The sequence below is a fragment of the Pararge aegeria genome, chromosome 27 (assembly GCF_905163445.1).
Source record: "Pararge aegeria chromosome 27, ilParAegt1.1, whole genome shotgun sequence".
In the NCBI taxonomy this organism is placed as follows: domain Eukaryota; kingdom Metazoa; phylum Arthropoda; class Insecta; order Lepidoptera; family Nymphalidae; genus Pararge; species Pararge aegeria.
The window spans coordinates 1,276,356-1,301,723 of NC_053206.1; the positions used below are offsets into that span (position 1 = coordinate 1,276,356).

General features: G+C 34.8%; 2 protein-coding genes across 2 annotated transcripts in view; one reads left to right on the top strand and one right to left on the bottom strand.

The window, feature by feature from the left end:
• Nucleotides 1–2,495, bottom strand: part of LOC120635654 (cytoplasmic aconitate hydratase-like) — a 91,715-nt gene extending 89,220 nt beyond the window's left edge. Inside the window, exons 1-2 of the mRNA XM_039906711.1 lie at nucleotides 2,296–2,495; nucleotides 420–515 (exon numbers count right to left, since the gene is read on the bottom strand). Coding sequence (XP_039762645.1) covers nucleotides 420–515; nucleotides 2,296–2,302 — 103 coding nt within the window. The 5' untranslated portion in view covers nucleotides 2,303–2,495. The remainder of the gene's footprint in view (nucleotides 1–419; nucleotides 516–2,295) is intronic.
• Nucleotides 2,496–2,922: 427 nt separating this feature from the next.
• Nucleotides 2,923–19,742, top strand: LOC120635808 (ran GTPase-activating protein 1). Its single transcript, XM_039906970.1, has 12 exons — nucleotides 2,923–3,123; nucleotides 4,205–4,392; nucleotides 6,286–6,420; nucleotides 8,393–8,545; nucleotides 9,851–10,020; nucleotides 10,870–10,969; nucleotides 11,707–11,818; nucleotides 14,502–14,597; nucleotides 15,134–15,262; nucleotides 17,195–17,304; nucleotides 18,240–18,425; nucleotides 19,474–19,742. Exons 1-12 carry the CDS (start codon nucleotides 3,015–3,017, stop codon nucleotides 19,663–19,665), a joined length of 1,680 nt encoding a protein of 559 aa, XP_039762904.1. The 5' UTR covers nucleotides 2,923–3,014; the 3' UTR covers nucleotides 19,666–19,742.
• Nucleotides 19,743–25,368: the final 5,626 nt, after the last annotated feature.

Here is a 25,368-nt window from a genome sequence, read left to right on the forward strand (position 1 = left end):
TATCTTGCGGGAGATGAGAGCGAGGCTGGCTGCTTCCATTCTACCTTGTCATTGAGGAATTCATCAAATGTATAGTAACCTCGCTGTACTAGATGCGTTTTTACACATTTTTTAAATGTATGCATTGGTAGGTCAAGAATTTCCTCAGCAATTCCTCAGTCAAGAATTCAACAGCTATCTTAGTACCCATACCACAAGCTTCGCTTACTTTGGGGCTAGATGTTGACGTGTGTAATGTCGTAGTATATTTATTTATTAAAATAGTACTTTGGTACTATGTGACTCTGCAAAACATGTACTTGATAATTTACGAATAATATTTCATAATTAATGTTGAATGAATTTATTTTTGAAGTCAATTTGATATTTTAAAACACTGCTTGTTTATTTAAACATTTATAACAAAAAAGAAGGCTCACCATATTTTTCCCCGAGTACTCCAAGATCGTAGTATTTATATGATTTTCCATTGATGTCCAAAGTCTTCAACAAATTGTGATATGGATTGCTGGAGGCTGGAAAAAATAATACATCCATATAGGAAATGGTAATCTACATATATGAAAATGTTGTGTTGGTTTGTGTTAACTTCAAAAACTCAAAAAATTCTGCACCAATCAGCTAAATTTTAGCATGATATAATATAATACGCATCAAGTATTGTTTTTATCTATTTTTCTCAATCATTCAATCACAATGTGCCACAGCGAAGAGGCAGGGTGCAGCTAGTTATATATGTATAGGTTCTCTTTGCCAACTCTGTTAATGAATTAGCTACTTTAATAGTGAGGCATAAAGTTGAAACATGCTTGCAGGCACATTGTGCCTTCAGTGGCTGCCTATTAGCCTCAGACGGTTAGAACAACCCCCCCTTTTTTCATCAGAGAGGGGGATTTACAGTTCAGAACCTCTGCATCCCCTATTTCAGTGGAGAGTAGAGATTCAAACTCACAGCTTTGGATTCATAAAGCAAGTGGTAGCAGGTCCATGCCTCGGGGAGACAATTGTCTCCTGCCCATACAAACTGCGCATGACAACAAACTTTACCGGATTCCCAAAAAAACACATGCGGTTGCGGGCAAAGAACACTGGCAACTGCTGGTGAAAAAAAATTGCTCAATCTCACATGGTTTCTGATTCCAATAAATCCTGAATCTCAAATAGTTTTTGTAAGGAACAGAAGTCTTTAAAAGACAAACTGGTGCTAATATCATTTTTATCACATTACAAGGCCAATTTGGCATATTTGATATTTGTCAAAAGTGTTATGTAAGTTCTATGCATAAATAATAAGGCATAGTGATTGTATGTTCTTAGACGTTGTGATTCCTTGTGTTTTATCTAGTGGGAGGCTTTGGGACACGGGGTTATAACTGGCCCCTTACACCTTAAAAGCTGGTTACAGTATTAGACTGCATCATTACTTACAACTGGGTGAAAACAAAAGTGTGTCAGCTCCGATGCACAACTGGAGTTTACTCTTTAAGTACGATTGTCGAAACATACACAAAAAGAGTTTATTTAGCTGAATAAAGATTAATACCATTGCGTTGCATGCAAAGCAAAAACACAACAAGGTCATTCATCAGTAGATTTTACTCCTCACATTTTTCTCATACCGGGCGCCTTAAATATGAAAATCGATTCTTAAGGAGTAAACTCCAATTGCAGTCAAAGGCTAACTTGGAGTTGAAAAAAAAAAAAAAAGTTTACTCATTGTCATTGGTTTAATTCTGTAGTGTGTAATTCTGGATCAATCTAAAGCAGTATTATTATTGTAATCGCGAATTTTATAATCCATAATTCAAAAATAATAATATTAGTCAACTACCATTTCTTCATAATATTTCTTTAAAAACTGAGCCACTGACTTTATGTAGGTCCTACGTTCGATTATATTTGATTGTTCAAATCATTCATAGATTCAATAGTTCCAGAATAAAATTTAAATAGTTAGTAGGAAGTGGCTATTGAAAAGAACCCAATTGCCTATATATGTTAATAACCTTGAAAGTTCATTTAAGTGTCAATTACTTAACATTTACAATATTAATCAAACGCACAAATAGGATCAAAGGTTATGCGTATAATGTTTATTAAATAGTTTCATAGTTTCAGAATCATAAGTTACGTTTCCTGTTATGTATTTAGAAAAGAGATAGCATAAGAATTCCTCTAAGTAAACTGAGATAAGAGCCGAATTTTACTATGTGTACTTTTAAATGAAATTATTGAAAACAGTATGAAAAACAACCTTCTCTAATTCGAAATTTGAAATAGAAATAAAATACGCACCTGCCATTATGTTCCGCTCACAAGTCACGTAGTAACTAGAACTGCGTAAAAATGATAACTGTACACACTAAACACTTGACAATATTATGTTATGAGTTATTGGTTAGATAAATCTTAAAGTTAACCATTAATTCCAATAACTGGTTTTTATATAGACACCTGCAGGTTTCTTTTAGTTCTTAATCTCACAGACCCAGAAAAAGGTTTCTTTCGTCTGTCAAAACTCAGATGTCAAGTGTAACGTCAATAGACAAAACTGTCTTTCCACATCAAAAGAAGAAGAAAGTGTTATTCCCTGAAAAGAATACTAAACCATACCAACAACGTGCCACCAATGTGCCAGCAAAAAATCTCGTTCTCTTGCCGCCAAGCGATTTGCCTCGTAGAAACCGATCAGAAGTATGAGTTTTTTTAACCGCCATACACATGACCACTACCATATTAATCTTCATCGTTACTGATTAAATGTTCATTTTTAGAATAACGCTATTTTATTAAAACCAATAAACAGCCCAAACCAATACAGCATGGTCCAACCTCAATTGAATCGTCTATTAAGGTCTAAGCACCTTTTATTTTGAATTATCAGTTTGCTAATTTTAGTCTGTGACATTGACTTGACAGATGAGTTATTTGGCATCAGAAAATTAAAAAAAAGCCGTTAGCGTGTTGTTTTTGTTTGAGAATTTCCCAAAAATATACATAAATATCTTATCAACATGTCTATCGATTTAAATTCATTGAGTACGGCGTTAAATGAACCGAATAGGACTGCGAGTGGTGTTGATTTTTCCGGACGATCCTTGAAATTAGACACAGAAAAAGATGGTATTTAGTCCAGTTATTATCATAAAAAAACACTTAGCTAACTTCTTATTTTATGTTTATGTTGTGCTTTAAGTTATGAATAATGTTTTAATTAAGTATTTAAGCTCTTAGATTAGATGGGAAGGTTTTTGTAAACATAACCTAACCTTGACTTTTTGCGTCCAATCTAGTTATTTCTTTCGTTTTCTCTGTATGTCTTACAATGCTTGAATTACTCTTTGAATGAAATGAATTGTCGGATGATCTGTCACGAAGTTCTCAGTACGAGCCCGAAGTTAGTATTTGCCGTACCTCGTATTTACCTCGAGGACTTTATTGAGCCTCGAATTAAGCCTAAACAGCTACCTAATCTGCACAGTAGGTGTGATGTGTCTATGTTCCATAACTCTCTCCTACTCCTGCATAATTATATCAAAACGTAGTGCTTAAACAGTTGCAATCCGGGTTCCAATCCCAGGATGTGCTAAATTAGTATTAAGTTATTTATATACGGTATTGCGTATTTTCTATGAAAGAGTTTTCAGTAGTAGGTAGCTCCGAGTTAGGAAGTCGACAATGTAACCCCCGCCGGAGAGCATGTAAATCTTTCTGACCCTGTCATTATCACTTAATTTTGGAAATAGTCGTGAAGGGTTACACATCAGAGCACCGCATTGGGTGATTGGTCTATGCTTCCTACTTTTTTATGAGAGAAACTCTGTCTGCGCCCTGCGATGATGGAGAGTTAACAATGCTATTTTCACCCTAAATTCTTAGCATGTGTGCATTGCAAAGTAATCATCTCTTCGTGAAATTCCAGTGCCCAAGAAAAATGTGTAGGGAAACTGCATTTCGGAGGTCTACTGGACGGATTATAGAAAATGAATTCATTTTAAATTCAAATTCAAATTTTTATTTGCATTATTGCAGGTTAACAAGTTACGTGCTAAAATCTGCCATTCTATGGCATGCAAATTATATTAACACCTTAATTACAAAATTATTTTTCCAATTTATACAATATGTCAGAAAATTAAGGTATCAAAAATTGTGAAATTCATTATATGAATCAATATTTAACCAACATAATTAATTTCCACAGCCCAACCGATAATAGATGCGATAAATGCTTGCCCTGATTTACAATACCTGACTTTGACTGGCAACACTTTGGGAGTGGAGGCAGCACAGGCTATATCTAAAGCACTAACACGGCACCCAGAGTTGAAAACTGCCAGCTTCTCTGACATGTTCACGGGCCGAATGAAGACAGAGATACCACCGGCACTGGTAAGATATCTGATACACTACACAGGGCTTAATTAAAACTAGAAAGCCCCCAGCCCGTAGTTATCTACATTACCAACTTTTGTTTTACTACTTTATTTTTAACTTGATAGTTTGTACTAATATTATTAATGTGAAAGTGTGGATGTTTGCTACTTAATCACGCAAAAACGGCTGAACGGATTTGGATTAAATTTGGCATGCATGTAGCCTTTGACATGGAAAAGAACATAGGCTACCTTTACTCCGGATATCTTAAGTAGTTCCTGGGGGAAAATTCAAAATTGTTTACAAGCTAAGCCACGGACAGACAGCTTTGAAATTTAGTGTCCCATATGCTATGAAAAAGAACATATTCTATACCGATCTCTCAATAGTTGTAAGATTCAAAAAAATTCATTCAATTCAAATTCAAAAAGCTTTAAACTGAAGTTCATGCAGACGAAGTCGGGCGAAGCTAGTGTTCAATATTTTACATATTGTGTACTCTACTTGATACTACTCTGTAATTTAACAGCAAACCACGACTCTACCGTGCGGTCACTGACCCGACTACGCGACGTTATCGAATCACATGTTTTTGGTTTCACAGTGTAATGTCACTTTACAGAGATAACGCGATTTAATTTTTTTTTTTGTATTACATATATTAACCCTGTATAAAGAACATTTGCCATGTTGTGATAGCAACAGAATATAGCCGCCACCCAGATATGTTGTAAAATTGTATAAAATTATAAATAAATATAAAAAGTATATATTAAATCCTTCGTGTTTTGAAAAGGAGACACGTGCCCTGCCATGTAATGGGTAGTGGGCTGGTAATTAGTTGATTATGATTAATACCTAAATTGTAAGGTCCCAAAGCTTAAAATTTTTTTGTTTGAGGAGAAACATACAGTCCTATGAGTTAAAATTAGAGTTCCAAGCTTTAAACTATATTAGACAGCTGATTGGCGCAGTTGGCAGTGAGCCGTGCTTTCTAAGACCCGATTCCAACAAATGGGAAATGTTTGTTAGATGTTGATCTGTATGTTTCTTATTAATTAAATAAAATAATAAATAAATAAATATACTACGACAATACACACATCGCCATCTAGCCCCAAAGTAAGCTTAGCTTGTGTTATGGTAACTAAGATGACTGACTAATATATATAATAGAATTCAATCAGTACTTCAATACAATTGCGCTAATTAAATACATCTGGAATTACAGTGTCTAGGTGTTGATCTGTATGTTTTTTCTTTTTAATTAAATCAATAGAGGGTATGCACAGGGTACGCAGATGATACAAAACGAAGAAAATCTCCAGTTCTTGTTGTGCACTTTACATTTCGCATGCTTAATAGTAGAATATGGAGGAATGTTGTGTTATAATCCCTACTAATATTATAAATGTGAATGTTAGTTTGTTTGTTACGCTTTCACGCAAAAACTACTTAACCAATCCTCATGAAACTTTGTACACATATTCTTGGAAGGGTTAGAAGTAATATAGGATACTTTTTATCCCGACATTAAGCTCGGTTCCTTTGGGAGAGGGGATGATTTGTTTGACGATTTTACACCATAACGCCGCCAAATGATAACCGATTTAAATAATTATTTTTGTACTATAGAGGTTATAATATGTTTTTAAGTTTGTCCAAACTGTGGTTGGAGATTGAGGACAGATCTTCTAAGCGGACAGCAGCAAACCCCTCATTTAAGCATAGCGATACTGAATACTTTAAATTTTTATAGAACTATAACTAAATTGAATGCCACATCAAAAAAACAAAATCAAACGCAGACGAAGTCGCGGGCAATACCTAGTAATTTATAATAAGACCCTATGTAAGCTCATATTCAGCGAATATAATTTCATTTCATTACGTGTATTTTATTTTCAGAGTGCACTCGGGGATGGTATGATAGAAGCAGGCGCTCGTCTCAAAGTGCTTGACCTTAGCGATAATGCTTTCGGACCGATCGGCGTTGAGGGGCTCGCGAAGCTACTACAGAGTGATGTTTGCTCTCAGTTACAAGTGAGTGCCTACGCCAAGATATTCAATTTATTTATTTATTAGCTTTTAAAGGGAAACATACCGTACTATTACACATAAAAGTAATGTCGTATTTTTATATATTATATCGATGGGCTAGATTTTACTTTATTTTATTTAAACAATAAACTTACATCATTAAATTTTTAATTTAACTCTCATAATATATTCAATCCTTTATTCTCTCCGTATTCATTCTCTTTTATTCTCTTCTCGAGCGGGTGAAGATCATTATCTACACCATGTACACCCAACAGTAGAATATCATCATAGTAAATAAAATCATCATAGAAATTTGACAGTTTCAAAGTTCAAAAATAGGAGTGCTCCGATCGTCACCAAACTTTACAGGATTACTCGCCAGGTAAAATCCGGAGATTCCCTGAAAGTTTCATTAAAATCGGTCCAGCCGTTTCGTAGCCTATACGGAACATACCCACACACTTTCTCTTTTAGATTATATAAACTAGCTGACCCCAGCGCCATCTGTCGGGCTGAGTTGTGAATCTAAACCATCCAGGGTGCCACCCAGACGCATACCGAAAAATTTAATCAAATTGGTCCAGCCGTGTAGGAGGAGTTCAGTGACATACACACGCACACAAGAAGTATATATATATAAAGAAGATAAACCAATGTAGTTTCCACAACTTAGTTATACATAAAACCGGAAATTATACAATGAAAAAAAAAAAAAAAAACAAACTAAAGATATATTTATTGCCATAATTACCTAAAAGTGCCAATTATGACGTGAATACAACCTGTAAGCCGAAATATATAAATAATAATGTAAAACCGAAAACCTAATCGTTTTTAATTAAAGCACTGCCATAGTTTTTACTGAAAAAAATCAGGTACAGCCCTAACATCACATGCAAAATTAAAGTCATGTGACCCCTGTCACTTTACTAGGTACGCGTCGCGTAGGGTAGGTACTATGCGCGGGTCGGTCTTTAATCTTTAATAGGGTTGTCACAAGTAAACTAAATAATCTACAGCATCGACGCAATGTTGTCTGTTTATCGGTATTTTACCGGATATACTTCGGTGAGTGTGCTCAGGAACTTCACAATCTTGTCCCTCCTTCCCCGTTCTACCACAGAACAGCGAGCGGTGGCATCCTTATGTGGATGATATTCCATCGACACGCGCGAACCGTTTTTTAATCCACCTTTCTGATACGTACCGCTAGGATGTGGAACTCGGTCCTACAACAACTGTGTTTCCTGACACGTATAACTTGAGTATTTTCAAGTTCAAAATTCATTTATTTCAAGTAGGCCTAATATAAGCACTTTTGAAACGTCAAGTATGTCTGTTTGTAGTGACTCTACTACCGGTTCGGACGGCAGATTCTACCGAGAAGAAGCCAGCAAGAAACTCAGCAGTTGCTCTTTTCCAACATCAACTATTTACATTTGAACGTTTATTTTTTTACCTTGTGAGCGATGAAAGCGGAGCCGGATGCTTTCAAGCAACCTTGTCATTAAGAAATTCATCAATTGTATAGTAACCTCACTGTAATAAATGTGTTTTAACATATTCTTTTAACTTATGCATTGGTAGATCCAAAATTATCTTATGAATTATATTATAAAAGCGTATACTCAATCCCACAAATGACTTCTGTACCTTTTCAGACAATATGCAGATGTCAATAATTTATGACCATTATATTAATTTAAAATGGGGCTGAGTGTATGCCTTTATAATTAATTGTTATAAAAGCATAAAGGTTTTCTGTACTTCCCTAAGACAATATGCTGATGTCACTAATTTATGTTTGTTTCTAGTAAGACAAGGTAAGATTGAATAGGCTTTGTCTAGGCAAGCGTGCTCCAACCTAGACCTCATTATTGCTTTCTAACGGGCATGATTGTCGACGGGCTTTGGCCTATCGTTAAAAAAAAAAACTGTACATGAGTTCATATTGAAAATTATGTTATTTCAGGAGCTGCATCTGAACAACAATGGGCTAGGCATAACCGGGGGCAGGTTACTAGCTAGAGCTCTCTCGGCCAGCCCCAGGCACCTACGTGTATTCGTGGCTGGGAGGAATCGGCTGGAGAACGAGGGTGCCAAAGCACTAGCCAACGTGTTCCAGGTATTTCTTACATATAATTTACATATAGATTCACCATCAAAGTGTGAAATTGGGAAAAAGTTTGTGAGCTAGTAACGTTCCGCGGGTGTAAAGTGAGGCGTGCGCGCGGTATTTTCACTGTTTTTGAACACAATGCTCTGCATACAATGATGGCTGAATGAGGATTCCGTACGTTCTTAATTCTATGCACGTATTATAAAAGTCGTTTTTTAAGATGGTTTGGTTGGATGAACTAACGTAGGTCGAAGTTGATATTGCTACTAACAAAATATGGAATTTTAATTGTCAACAATAAAAATGATTTAATTTTGCTTTCAACTCAATCAACGAGACAACAATTTAAGGAGGGCACTGTCGCCTGTAATAAAGGTTTTTACCTAAATTAGGGGCATTAGATTTTAAGATTCAAAAAAAAATTCAAAAAATTCAAAAATTCAAAATAATTTATTTTAAGTAGGTCTAATATAAGCACTTTTGAAACGTCAAGTCTGTCTGTTTGTAGTGACTCTACCACCGGTTCGGAAGGCAGATTCTACCGAGAAGAAGCCGGCAAGAAACTCAGCATTTGCTCTTTTCCAATATCAACAATTTACATTTTACATTTTAAAATTCATTTTCTTCTTGTGAGAGATGAAAGCGGAGCCGGATGCTTCCAAGCAACCTTGTCATTAAGAAATTCATAAATTGTATAATAACCTCGCTGTAATAAATGTGTTTTAGCACATTCTTTAAACTTATGCATTGGTAGGTCCAAAATTAACTTAGGAATCATATTATAAAAGCGTATACTCGTTTAAATTGCACCATTACATACATCTATTATATACTCACCAATATAAGATGTGAGGTACGCATTTGGTTGTATAATTATCGTAGTTACTTTACTTTACTTGTACATGTACCTACCTATCTATGATAATATCAAATAAAAAAAAAATAAAAAAAATTTGAATTGATTCAATAAATATAATAGTTTGCAATTTTCATCAATTATATTATTTGAAATTGTAACACTTAGTTATAAATTATTATGTGCAATAACGGATACCTTCTATCAGGAAGAGATCCAAAAGCTATACTTACCACAAAATCGCAAGATTTTAGCTTAGTTTTTGGTTCAACCATTTTAAATTAATTTATTATATTTTGCATCATTTGAAAAAGAAAACTGTATCTTAGATAAATTATGTTAAATTGGTTTTTGTAATGTTTTCACCACTATGAATGAATAAATAAATTATTATTATTATTATTATTATTATTATTATGATAAATAAATTTAAAAAAAAAAATTCTTTCTTACAGTCTATGGGCTCTCTGGAAGAGGTCTCAATGCCGCAGAACGGTATATACCATTCGGGTATAACTGCCCTGTCGGAGGCCTTCAAAGAGAACCCGGGACTCTCCTGTCTCAACCTCAACGACAACACCATGGGACCCACGGGCGCCGCCGCCATAGCTACAGCACTACCCAGGTAACCCATTTTCGCCTGGTGCAAGGCTACGGCCGTGACTAGTGGCTACCACACCGACAGAGACGTGCCGCTAAGCGATTTGGTGGCATATATAATGGTATGACTACCATACTTTTAAAGCCGGCAACGCATATGTTTATCTATTAGTAAAAAAAAAAAAAATACTCCGTAAAAGGTTAGCCTGCTACCATCTTAGACTGCATCATCAAACTAAAAAATATAAAAATCCTGTGGAACATCCTGTTCAAAGTTTACTCAAACGATTAAGTGCGGAACTGGTTTTATGAATAGTATTAGTGGCATCACAATCATTATTTTTTAGAACTACCCTCACTCACCCATCATTTTTTTTTTTTTTAGTACTACCCTCACTCACCCATTATTATTTTTTAGAACTACCCTCACTCACCCATCATATTTTTTTTTAGAACTACCCTCACTCACCCATCATATTTTTTTTTAGAACTACCCTCACTCACCCATCATATTTTTTTTAGAACTACCCTCACTCACCCATCATATTTTTTTTTTAGAACTACCCTCACTCACCCATCAATTTTTTTTAGAACTACCCTCACTCACCCATCATTTTTTTTTTTAGAACTACCCTCACTCACCCATGATATTTTTTTTTTTTAGAACTACCCTCACTCACCCATGATATTTTTTTTTTTAGAACTACCCATGATGGGTAGTGGGGATTTTGTATGTGGCTTTAAATTTAAACCTACCTTCTCATAATTCCGAACGCTGCATACCGGTGTAAGGATAAACCCGATTGGGTTAACTGGGTGCGAATGGGGTACTTGTCCAACAATATACTATATGAATTCTATTATTTCATTGCAGATTGAAGAAACTAAAGTCTATCAATTTTGGAGATTGCCTATTGAAAAGCGCAGGCGCTAAAGCGTTGGCGAAAAGTTTAAAAGACTCTGTATTATTGGAGGTAAGTAATTAAAAAGAGAGATAACAAATTTATATTCTATTAGTAGCAGTGTAGCTTTCTGTGACAGAGCTCGTCCGGGGAAGTGACAATGTGGTAGATTTTTCGATCGTACCAGATATCTCTTAGACATTCATTATTCCCTGGTACTTCTTAGCCAGGCACAATGCCCTGGCATTTCTTTTTATTTGCCCAGTTTATTCTGGCACTACTTTAATCATTTTGTTGCAGTAGTGAAGCTTTCTTTGACAGAGCTCGTCTGGGGATGTGATAATCTGGTAGTTTTCCAGTTATATATTATTCAATATAGCAAAGTCTTAAATGAGGGGTTTGCTGCTGTCCGCTGAGGAGTTCTGTCCTCTATCTCCAACCACAGTTTGGGCAAAATTAAACACATATTATAACCTCTATAGTACAAAAATAATTATTTAAATCGGTTATAATTTGTCGGAGTTATGGTGTAAAATCGTCAAACACTCATCCCCTCTCCCAAAGGAACCAAGCTTAATGTCGAAATAAAAAGTATCCTATATTACTTCTAACACTTCCAAGAATATAAAATAAAATAAAATAAAAATAAAATATGTGTACAAAGTTTCATGAGGATCGGTTAAGTAGTTTATGCGTGAAAGCGTAACAAACAAACTTACATTGACATTTTATAATATTGGTAGGGATTTTGTGGTTGAGGTTTTTTTTTTTAATTTAATTTTTAATATGATTACTGGTGTCTCTTTCAGTCTTTGGATCTCAGTCACAACGAAATTGGCAGGGAAGCGTGTATGGAAGTCGTAGACGCCCTGACATCTCTACCTGACAGCTCGGACAGACTCACCCGCGTTGTATTGGCGGGTAAGATTTATCGAATCAATAATTATAATTTTTAATCAAATTCAAAAAAATAGAAGGTCTGTTAGAGCGGAAAGTTCAGTGTTTATAAAAAAAAAACACCGATTGTTCTTAGCACCACTTTATTATATATATATTTTATAAACTTGTAATGTCCACATTAACCACTTCACTATTTACTTGAGGTATACGAGTCGCGGAACCCTAATGAAGGTTTTTTTTTTTTTGTTTATAGCCACTTTATTTCCATAATACATTTTAATCAATTATTAATATATTATTATACTAGCGGACCCCAGCGCCATCTGTCGGGCTGATTTGTGAATCTAAACCATTTAGGGTGCCACCCAAACGCATACCAAAAAAATCATTAAAATTGGTCCAGCCGTTTAGGAGAAGTTCAGTGACATACACACGCACACAAGAAATATATATTTAAAGATGTGCATGCATAAAAATGATGTCTATATATATATATTAAATTCTTTGTAATAAGTAATAAAATCAAGTTTCACTATGGACCCCTATACGGGTGAAGGCCTCCTCCAATTTTTTCCCACGACTGTCTGTCCTTTGCTTTGATTAACCAATATTCACCAGCTTTTCTTATTATTTCGTCAACTCATTTTAGGGGGCCAATGCGTTGTGAGTTATGATCTTCCGATGATGTTTAGGTTTGCTTTAAATGTTAAACACACTTGTAGTTCAGAATCACTTTACTCCGATATTTACAATATTGTTTAGAGCCGATAAGAAACACAATAACATTCGTTTTACATTGAGCGACACGACTGGTGCACGAATCTAATGGCGAACTGCCGGCACGCGGTTAGCGTACCGACTACCTACATGCGAACGATGACGTCATAATACCAGTCGGCAGTTTGTGCGTTTCAACTGCGAGATCGGTATGGACTATTGTTGAATTACACCGGCAGGTACGATCGTAAATGTAAGTTTGCGAATGTTGATCTGTATGTTTGTGTGAATGTTTGTATGTTCAAATTGTTATTGGTAAATTGTTTATTGTTATTAGGTACACAAAACAGGTAATAACTAAAAGTAGATCTAAATATAAGTAATAACAAGTTATGTTCTAAGCTACAACCCAAAGTATGTGTACACAACTTGGAATTAAATTAAACAGAAAGTAAAGATAAAATTAAAGTTGAAACAAAAAACAAACACTTAAATAATAATATATATATTATTTCCCTAAAGATTATGTGGAATAGTGCTTAATAATTTGATTTTTAAAAATATTTATCCTTTTGTTAAAAATGTCAATATTATGATTACTTGATACTCTCTAAAATATAATTTTTATTAATACATAACTATAACCTAAAATAAACTATTTAAAAACTAAATAAAATCTAAAACGTCCTCGAAACCACCGCAGCGAGGCACAGTTCCTAAGATGCTGGCAGCATTGCCCCTCTGGATGGCCAAACTAATTCGTTGGCCAAGGTAACTGCCCGCTCTAGGATCACCGGTAGACTCGATAACCCTTTTCGATAATTCTTTGAAAAGGGCTTTTGCCTCCGGACCCCACGGTCCCAAAGTCTCTACTCCAAAAGGGACAAAAATGAAGCTGCTATCCAGGTTTTCATATTTACGCCTCTTAGCCTGCTCGGCACTGGAAGCAGCCGCACCTACCATTGACGAAGTGACCTGGATGTGTGATGCAGCTAGGGTATCAACACAAGTTGCATCCCACAGAAGTGACCTTCCAAGCCTCCAAGGTATGAGCGTCATACCATCAGGTCTCTTGCCATCGCTCCGCGCCAAACCAGGCCCGACCTGGCCAGGTAGTTACTCTATTTGTCCATGCCGGAGTTACCTTATCTTTAATCTCCTTGCTGAAAGCCAACCGGCAGGCAGAAAGTAGTTGGGCAGCAATTTGACGGAAGAATAAGAACTGACTGGATTTGGCAAAATGTATCGATTTTATAGGCCCATATTTCTGATCGATAATTTAATTGTGACATAAATTAGGAAATAGCAAGTCAGCAATATGCAGACAGTAGCTAGGGTTGTCACAGGTCGTCAATTCGAATTTATAGACGGAATAGGCTCGATGACATTAACAAAGAATCGCAAGAATATTTACCAAACTCCGAGCATAGCCTTCTCCATCGCCCGCTGAGTGTTAACCTGAGCCTTCTTATGAGGCCCATAATCGTAACACAAGCTACGCTTACTTTGGGGCTAGATGTTAATAGTTTTAAAAGACAATGTGAGATGGTGATAACAAAAAAAAACACAGCTGGCTAAGTTTGTTGTGGGCTTCTTCTTAGACCAGGGCTTGGAACCCTCGTAGCTTTGGTTTAAAGTTAACGAATTTAGTTATCGCCATCAACTCACTTCTATGTTATATTTTACATGTTATGTACGCATTAAAAGAACCATCTATTTGAATAAAGAAATATGTGACTTTGACTTTGATGGCGATGTGTGTATCGTCTTACTTCGGCCCACTACAGAGTACAGGTTTCCTCCTACAATGAGAAGGGCCAAGTAAGTTAAGGCCGTAGTCCACCACGCTGGCCCAGTGCTGATTGGTGGACTCCACACACCTTTGAGAACATTATAAGAACTCCCAGGCATGCAGGTTTCCTTACTATGTTTTCCTTAACCGTTGAAGCGAGTGATATTTTAAGTAATTATTTTATTTATGTTACAGGAAATAGTTTGGGTGGTGCGGATAACAAAAGCACGATGAAAAAGAAACTCGGCGCATCCGCGGAGCTCAGTGATGGGGAAGGCAGCGAAGACGAATGTGAGTGTAGCATCAAAGCTGGCATTAGAGAGATTTAAACTTAAACCTAAAGAGAAGGCCATATCCTTTACGACCCTGACGATCAGTGGCGTGCACACAGTGTATGCATTATAAATAAAAATAAATAAATATACTACGACATTACACACATCGCCATCTAGCCCCAAAGTAAGCGTAGTAAGGGTACTAAGATGACTGATGAATATTTCTATGAATATAATACACAGAATTACTTATAATATACAGATAAACACCCAGACACTGAAAAACATTCATGTTCATCACACAAACATTTTCCAGTTGTGGAAAAATAGAAAAAATAGAATAGATATCAGCAGCATTACCCAATAATAATAAGCCATAGGACATAATGCTGTCAAAATGTGTTTTTTTTATGTTTATAGACGAGCGCTTGACCGCAATCACACCTGATGGTAAGCGATGATGCGGCCTAAGGTGGAGCGCGCTTGCCTAGAAGATGCCTATTCACTCTCGATTCGATGGACAGGTGTTTATGACGATGACGATGATTCCAGATGTTACGGGCTCGGACTCTGATGAGATGGAAGAAGAGCAGGGACAGTCCGACGAAGACAGCGCCCCTGAGGACTCGCAGAACCACATCACACGTGACCCAGGCGAGGAGATCAGTCTGGACCGAAGCGGTGAGTGCCTCGGACAAAACTGTCTCTGAAGTTATACTTCTTTTGGCGCGTTAGGGAAAAATGGTGAGAGTAAATTTCTACTGTGTGCACCGTGACAAAAAACTGACACCCTTAAGTTAGCTATAAGGTGTGACAGTGTACGCTTTCAATTGTCAAAGTCTGCGGGCTCATTCCGGTGATTTAATCGATTCAATTGACAAGTCTCAAATTTTAATGTTGAGTGAAACTCGGCTGTCCTATAATGAGTCTATTAGTAAAAAAAAATTGGTTGTCTGTAAAGTCGGCTTACTGACGATAGTTGAACGTGACAACGTCGTAACAAAATACTGATGGAATGGTTGCATTTTTCAAAAGAAAATTGTAATTTTATTTGTTTGATAGATATTATCGTTGCTATAAACAATTGACACCACATTCACTTTTCACTGCACTTTATCCTTGCCGAAAACATGGAAATGTATTATTGTATAGAAGCTGTCCACGCGTATAGAAGTAGGAGAGAGACAGATGGCGAACGCGGAGGCCGACTGTGCCTCTTTGTCGCTCGTTCCGCGCTCTCGCTTGCACTTCAAGCCTTGGATGGAACGCCTCAGAGCGAGGTAACGCCGCATACCGTGCGTGCAGCCGGCTCCATCGAATTATAAGACGTTTCACGTCAAAAATAAAATAAAAAAGCCATTTATTCTACTTCCAATAAATAAAGAATTACATCTTACATTAATTGAACTACATAATATAATTAAAATTATAAATATTTTAACATATTACACATTTTATTTCATTACATTTATTTAATAGCTATTCTTAAATTCTTATTTGTTGTTACTTGTAGAAGTCGCCTCTCTGGCGTAGACCTCCGCCGCTACGGAGTCTATTAGTATTCCAAATTTAATTACGTTTATTATATCCATTTCCTTAGTTATGTAGAATTATTTTTTTGTGATATTTAAATGAACTCAGATAATGCGATATAAAACTCTCAATGTATGAAATACCTTTTTTCATATTTTAGTGTCGTTTTTTTTCTACAAACTTAGAAAAAGGTGTAAGATAAATGTTTTGAAAAGATTTTTATCTTGTCACGCCAAATATTGTAACGCGTCTACATAAGTGCACACACGTTTTTTTTTTTTCATTCCATTGCAATCTCACCTGGTGGTACGTTATGATGCAGTCTGATGGTAACGGGCTGACATGTTAACCCTCGTAGCTTTAGGTTTAAGTTGGCGAACGAAGTTATCACCATCCCCTTACAATTATGGAATTATTTATGTATAAACGCTTCATAAGTGCGTGTGATAGGCCTACATTAATAAAGAAATTTTAAATTTGAATTTGTTAGGTTAGGTTAGGTTACATTCACACATACGGGGGTATGTGTTTGGTTTTTACGCTTCTGGAACGCTTAATCTCTTAGCGACGTCTTTGTCGGTTGGATGGTAACTAGCCACGGCCGAAGCCCCCTCAAAAGAACTAGCGAAAGTTCAGTAATTATAAATTCACAAATTACCCCTGCTGGCGATCGAACCTGGACTTCCCACATAAATCCACGGCGCTCGCTGTATCTAGGGCGTGCCACAGAAATACATACATACAGTTGAAAAACCTAACACTCTTTTTTTTCTCTGGTCTGGTCGGGTGGGAGGCTTTGGCCGTGGCTAGTTACAACCCTACCGACAAAGACGTGCCGCTAAGCGATTCAGTGTTCCGGTGCGATGTCGCGTAGAAACCGTTTAGGGGTGTGTCTACCATACTCCCTAACAGGTTAGCCCGCTATCATCTTAGACCGCATCAGGTGAGATTGCAGTCAAGGGCTAACTTAGTGGAATAAAAATAATAAAAAAGAAACCCTCCCATTATTGCAGTCTGGTAATAAAAGAAATATAGAATATATTTATAGATTACTTGAGTTTTTTTTTTCAATTTTTCTAGGTATAGAAGAAGTCCACACAGACGTCGGGAAGTTCCTGAACAACCCGATCGTAGAGAACTTAATAAATCTAGGAAGTAACCCGGCTGACGTCATCGATGCACATTTACAGGTTCGCATTTTATAATTTTACTAGCGCTCCTTCGCGGGTTCGTCCGCGCATAATATACCTTAAAAGATAGACATATGCTGTCGAATGTCGAGTCATACATTTCGGTTTAGTCAAACTTTAACCGCGCGTTTAGTCCAATACGTTGAACGGTTGAACTGAAAGCCATCCCTGCAACTTCCCGCTAATTCCATACTAATAACACTTTTCGGAATTTTTCGTTTCCGATATCTCTCGAACGGATCAACCGATTTTGACCGGACCATCGGCGATCGACAGGGTTTATCAAGCATAAGAGCTTATTGGTTTTTGGGAACGATCGGTAGAGCCGTTTAAAAGTTATTCTAAAAAAATCAGTTTTTTCGAAATTTTTATTTTTGAGATTTTTCGGAATCTGAATCGATCTCGAAATTGTAGAAAATGTAAGTTTAGTGAAGCCCTTTCGAATGCCGCCAATCGCGATCCAACACACACACACACACACACACACACACACACACACACACACACACACGTATCCATAGATCCATACGGCCATGATGACACCATCGCGGGAATAGTAAGGAAAGCTTTCTAGATCCTCAAAACGTCGACATCTGATGAAAACTCATTATTTTTGGGGGTCAATTACTTCCCAACTTTTGCTTTAGCGGAAAGTTAAAAATTATCCAAATGCGAGTGGAACTAGCGGCTAGGCTTATCCAAATACGGATAGATCCTTACCAATCTGTTTTATGAGCTTTTTAGTATTTGTTATTAAGGCTGCAACTAAAATACATAACCTGTGAAAATATCTGCTGCCTAACTATCATTGTTCATGAGATAGCCCGGTGACAGTCGGACGGACGGTATGGTCCCGTTTTACTCTTTGGTTACGAACCCCAAAAAATAAAGTGTTAATGTTTTTATGTTAATTTTTTGGTTCTACCTGATTGCAGTCAATACGCGACCAGGAGAGTTTAACTCTCGCCTACGTGGAAGCTCTGTGCTGTGTGTCCGGACTCTCCGCGGAGAGTGTGACCGCTGCGGAGACAGCTAGACTTCTCTATCACACACTGGTGCAGAGAGCGAGACAGCAATGGTTACTAGCGAACACTCTACTGCGAGCATTGAAACTCATTAAGGTAATAACTAAAGTATTATCATATATCAATTATCATTTTTGAATTGCTGTAGTAACGGGGCGTTCATAAAATAGGTGAGATTTTTAAGGGGGGGTCGAGACAAATCTCATCTAATCTTACGTTGGAGAGGGGGGGGTGGGGGGTCTCGGCAAATATCACGCATTTTTTTTCTGATTGAAACAAAAAAAAATGTACTTTTTTATCCATTTAATCTAGATTGTACATTTTTAAGATTTAATTTTAAATGCAATCGTAATGCGATTAAGATCATTCACTATATCGTTCGAAAGAAAATAATTTCATTCATACTTCGACGTTAAACATTACTGACTGTCAAATCGCCATATTTGATTTATACCATTTGTTTTTTTCTATTTACAATAACAATCCAACGCGCTACACGTAAGAAACCCACATTTTGAAAAATCTCACGTGAGATTGGGGGATGGGGGAGGGGGTTGAATAAAATCTCACGACATCTCACCAGGGGATGAGGGAGGGACAGAAAATTAAAAAAAAAACACCTCAAGTAATTTATGGACTCCCCCTAACCAGTAAATAATGTAGTTATGTCATGTGTAAGTCAAAGTCAAAAATATTTTTATTCAAGTAGGCCCATAGGTGGCACTTTTGATGCGTACATTACATGAGAATTACACGGTAGTGAGATGATGGCGATAACAACATTCGTAAACTTAAAACTAAAGCTACGAGGATTCCAAACGCGTCCTGGTCTAAGAAAAAGCCCACAACAAACTTCGGAGCCGGGTGTTTTTTTTTTGTTATCACCATCTCACATTGTAGATATCGGCTCGATGATCTCACTTGTCCACGTCTTCACTGTCCGGAGCTCGCCTGCCCAGACCTCGCTTATGTCAATGGTAAGGTTCCGGCCGACCAAGTACGGAGACAAGCCCAGAGGAAGAAGATGTCAATGGTTTATTATTGTATAGAAGCAGGCGTTACTTTGCGGAGTATAGCAAATTAAGCTTATTTTTCATAATAAATGTTTTTTTATTAGTATAATATGAAACTGTTTTGTTTTCAGTCCGAGAACAAAGACTACAAGATAAGATGGCGGATCCCAGCTTGTTACTCTGCGTTGGCAGCTGAAATCGACGCTTCGTACTTCCCCGCGGCGTTACGGGACACCCTAAAGTTCTTCGTTGCCAGCAAAATGGCGTCCCTTCCGGCGGAAGTGCGCGCCGTAATCGAAAAACATCCCAATTTGTTCACGTGATGAATTTCGTATCGACATGTTGAGTTTTATTTGAGTATTATTAAGGAAATAATGAATTAAAGTGACTTAAGACTTGCCTAAGTTGTTTTAATTTACTTCCACCCCCGAAGCTAGTCATAAAGTGCACAGGTATATAAAGTTATATGAAAATATTAGGGTAGGTGTATTTGCATCATCAGTGATTTTTTGAATCTATGAAGTACACACCACTGCTGATAGTTAAGTGGGTCAGACGTTTTTACCTGCATTAAATCTATGCACAGTGATTTTTATGCCAGTTATCACTAAACACAGGGAAAAAACGTTCCAACTCTTATGTGATGTCCTAATGAGGTTAGGCGCTGTCTAAAGTTACGACACCGGTTCGTCGTATAGTAAATTACTCGACTCGTAAACTAACACTTGGTAGATAAAAAAATATAATTTAGGTTTCTAAAAATGAAAAATATGATAATACAAACACAAAATATCACATCTTGTGGCAAGAAACATAGACAAGTTAGGTTATATGGGTAGCCTAGTGAAAATCTATTGGTGAAAGGTAAATGTATGCGATAGGAATCGTCTATTATTAGACATTACCTTCACATGCATTGCCTTGTCGTTGTGGTCGTTAGTGAATACGGGCGTAAGAATAAAACAACAAAAAAAAAAGTTGGCTGTTATGACACCGAATTAAAAGATGGTAGATTGACACAGATATAAAAAAATATATAAATACGATTTTTTTAATAACCTTAAAAATACGAAAAATGGAAATACTAATTCTAGTCTAAAACCAGTCAGATTTCCTATTGAATACAATTAAAATAAAGATTAACTTGGACTTGGATATACTTTGCGAAATGTGGACCTACCTACGGTGAAATCTATAATTTCTTCAAACCTTATACTCCGCGTCCGCGCCAAACAGATCTTACGTAGTGTCCTCTCTTTGTTTCGTTTCGATACCGGAGCATCCTCAGGAGATTAGATGTTGACGTTACAATGAATACTTGACATCTAATTGAAGAAATTATAAATAACACAGTACGAATTCTCCTGCTTTTCGCGGAGTATATTATAAGCTTGATTTTCTTTGCATGTCATGGCATTCCGCAAAGTTTAGTGGTCTACCAGTGGCAAAAACATTGTATTATTACATATAAATATACAGCTGATGATCTGATAATACGTATTTTTTTTCTGTTCAATATAACGAACCGCAATTTTTTTTTTAAATTGATACTGATAGATATATGGGCCTCAGTTGTCATAATAAAGAAATTTATTATCCTACTAATATAAATGTTAATGTTTGTATGTTTGTTACTCAATCACACAAAAACGACTGAACGGATTTGGATGAAACATATAGCCCTTGACATTAAAAAGAACATAGGCTACCTTTTATACCTAAAATGTTGGAATTACTGTTAATATGGCAATCGTTGTCGTCCCTAAAAAAAAGCACTGCAATTCAGAAACAATAGCGTTAACAATAAACAACTGCTTGCAATGTTATTTGTATATACTCCGGGATATTTTTACTTCCGTAAAAAGTCTGTCAGGCCTGCTAGCAATATAATAAAACAACATAAATCCAAACTGCACACATTTATTCAGTCGAAAAATCGGTGAAATTTTATTTAAAAAAATAATAATTAGTTTTAACAGTCAAAAACCAACAGATGGCGCTTTTATTACAGACGTAATAATTCATCCTACTATTGAAAGAAATGGCAATGCTGGTCAGATGAGTCTCCCCGAAAATACAGAAAAGATGTTATCAAAATTATTGAGCCTGTAATTTGCGCACGAAATAAAGTCCAATTTTGATTTAGAAAAAAAATGGCAATTCTCTTAACCAAACTAAATTGATAGGGCCAAAAGTAGTGCTTACTTTTAGCGCTGTGCCTTTTTGTGGAAAATTAAAGCACAATTAATATACCTACTAATCAGTTAAGTTAAGAAAGTTGTGTACTAGCCAATGAGTATATAAAAGTTGACAAAAAGTAACAATCTATTATTAAACTGTATAACTAAAAATGAATGGTTTTTAAAAGGTACTTATTGTGATGAACACAAATCCTATTCCAAACTTCAAAAAGGTACCTACGGCATCTTTTTGGGGAGAAAAAATATCTCTACTTTTAGAAATGTCAAACCTGACAGTTCAGCTTAAAAAAATTACCTGGCTAATATTTAATTATACATTATTCTGAGGATTTTATTTTGCGAAAACTGTCATTCCTGGCTTTTCTTTTACAATGGCACAATATTGGACTTTATTCGAATTATTATAACAATATGAACACTTATTTTGGATCACAGATACTGTGTGTGACAACATCAATAATTCATTTTCATTTTAATTAAAAAAAAGTAACAGATTCAGTAAAAAAATTCGTCAAAGAGTTAACTAAGAAAAGAAATGGAAGACAGGTAACAAAAGAGTTTGCAAGTCGCCACACACATTTTATAAAAACTATTTTTTTTTATACAATAATTTCGGATATCAACAGTTAGATCACAGAATTGTTTTAATTTTTTAGTAATTTTAAGTAAACCTTTTAGGATTAAATTGTATTTAGACATCAAAAATTGAAAAAAAAACAAACTTCCCAGCCCACCTTTAAAGTGTGCAATCTTATTTTTTAAAGTTTTTTTATTTAATATTATTTTATTCATACAAAGTTACTTTTAAGTTAAAACTAGCGATTAAATGCAATTATTTGTTTTAAATTATGTTTATTTTCAAAATACTCCAGCTCAAAGTATGCTTTGCATATATTTTATCTAAATAATAGGCTTTTTTCTTAAAATAAATCCATTTTACCATTAATTACCAATTTATGCCTATTTTAAGTTTTTTTTATCATAAAAACAGTAACGAAAAAAGTATGTTTTTGTAATTACACCTAGCCCTATAAAAAAAGGTTATAATTGCATTAATGTTTATATTTTAGTACAATATTACTATTAGGAAAGATTTTTTTTCCTTTACATCAGAAGGATGAAGTTCCATTTTTTCAATTCTAATATTTCAAATGGATTTTCAGACGGGTAATTTTTAAAACAATTCTAATAAAAAAAATTAATCACATTTAGAATACCTATCAAAATATATATAATGTTATACTTTAGTAGAAAAACTGAAATTGAAAATAGTTATATTTCGATCAGATTGCCTTTGTATACTTTTATTTTAATCTATTTGCATTACATTACTATAAAAATACTAGAAAGATTCTATTTCTAAAAAAAAAGGTTTTAATATTATCTAGATTATGCAATAGCTGGGTTCACATTGAACTAGTAGCCACACTTTCGAAATGACGTAAGCCAAATATTTTAATAAAAAAATATATAAGGTTACCTTTTGAGCGATTGTGACACTAAAATTAAAATTTGTTTTAATATGGCTGACAGAAAAGAATTATTTATTAGAACCCGTTATTTTTTCGTATAATTTTTTTTTGGTTTGTAATTAATAGCATATAAATTATGTTTTATAATTATAACTTATAAACTACTAACTTCGCTAAATTTCTAAAGTGTAGCTGCTCTCTCAATGTGGAAACAGCTAAAAAAAGTTAATTAATCTTACATTCTTACTGTATTAGATAGGCGGGTGTAGATGGCTAGATTCTTAGCATTTTTTTTTAATAAACAGATTAAATAATTACTGAACACATTTTTTTTAATGTACACTACTAATTGTGAATACAATTCAGAAATATCAGTCTTAATTTGGATGATTTTATTAAGCTATGTACCATTGTACTATACACATAATGAAAAAATGAAAATATTTATTTACTTCTGGCAAATAAATAAACCAAGAACGTTTGCCCACGTTTAAATCCAAGGTCACAAGAATTAAAATGCATAATATTTATTTATCTATATTTTAGCTTAGCTTAGTTAGCTCTGATTTAATATAAAACTCAAATTTAGTAAACTTTATGCAAACCTTATTAGCAGGTTTATAAAAAAACCTTTACAAGACAAATTAGATTGACCTTACATAGGTAGGCATTTAGAGTATCATTGGAATGTTCTTCATAAACAGATGTCTAATAATTTTTATTCAAAACCTGCCTTCATTTTACTTATTTACAACAACCTGTATTAAAGAGCTCGCAATTAAATATTTGCATTTATTCATCAGTGCATTTTTGAGATCTGTTCCTAATTTTAACAGGACTTTTTTATTAAAAAAATTAGATTTTTGAATTACAAAAAATATCCTGTAAAATCATGTTCCTTTTCTGTTTAACAGCTTTAATACTAATACCTTATTTAATTCTAAAGATAAAGCTTACATTACGTTAGGGAAAATACAAAAAAAATTGTGTATATAGTGTAAAAGTTATCTAAAAGTTGTATAAAAGCTAGATATACCCTAGTGACTTTTTTTTGCGTTTTTATTTTTTAATTGTATACTCTAAGTACATACTAAAGCTAAGGAGTATATTTCTGGACTAATTACATGAAAAAAAAAAAGCTACTTGTTACAAAATATTTCGAAAAACCGTACAGTACACCCTGTTTTTTTTGTAAATTCATAACTATCTCACTATTTTTTTTTTTCTTTAAATTTAACACCAAATTTCATTGAAAGGTATAGGAACTATTTTTTTTTAATTTCTGTCTATTGTATATTTTGCTATGCCTTGTTTTTCATTAATTTACAAAAAAATCTTCAACAATAAATTTGCATGCCATTATAAATTCAAATCAGATAACCGTAATTATTTATGAAAGCACCTTAAATTAAAAATAACTATTTTGTCTCTTTTTAAAATCTCAAAAAAGTGACAAACAAATATCAATAGAATTAACTAGTATGGAGCAAAAAAAATAAAACGCTCAGTCATTGAAAATTAAGATCAATAATGTAAAGAAGTATATAACAGTAAAAAATAGATTCGTCAAGTTTGTGTTATTAGAAAATTAGTAAAAGTTTTATATAATTAAAATTTGATCTTAAAAGGGTGTTCATACAAATATTCACATATTTTGAAAAGGATTATCAAGTGTGTAACAATAATTTCAATTTCAGTCCACCTTAAAATAATTAAGTAAAGTACACAAATTTGAAATTCAGGTTCAAATGACACTAAAATTGTTACAGCCATGCAATAATACAAATCCTATAACTACTCATTAAAAAGGTACTGTATTAAAAATAAAAATTATGTTTAAAGTTTTAAATTTATGGGAGCCATATGCTATTAATTCAGTACCATAACTTTTTTTTAAACCTCAAAAACACTGGAACCTGGCATCAGAATGTTTGTATGAACACCAAAAAACATTAATGATATAAATTCACAAATTTTACCCTAAATACTTTTACATGCAAACAAATAAAACACGTTTTTTTTAACTAATAGGAAGTATTACAACAGATTAAAGATTAACAGACAGTATTTTACGAAGAGTAAAAATAAATTTTTCTATAAGTCAGACAACAACAAAAAAAGGATTATCACAAAAATAGTGAAGGGTAAATTAATAAATCACATTTAAAAATTATTTCTAATATTCACGAGCATGCAAATCCAGCGTGGTTTCTAATTGCAAGTACAGAACGCATCTTGTTTTTGACACCTGTCATATGCAGATACATAACAGACAAACTGTCTACACCTGTTATGACAGTTTCTTTGTTATGGCTACGTCTGCCCTGTCTCCCGGTCCTATCACAGTTATTAA

Excerpts from the sequence above, each read along its gene's own strand:
- LOC120635808 (XM_039906970.1), top strand. The coding sequence starts at position 3,015 with ATGTCTATCGATTTAAATTCATTGAGTACGGCGTTAAATGAACCGAAT. Across the intron at positions 6,421-8,392 it reads ATGTTTGCTCTCAGTTACAA|GAGCTGCATCTGAACAACAA; the intron begins GTGAGTGCCTAC and ends ATGTTATTTCAG. Across the intron at positions 17,305-18,239 it reads TCATCGATGCACATTTACAG|TCAATACGCGACCAGGAGAG; the intron begins GTTCGCATTTTA and ends ACCTGATTGCAG.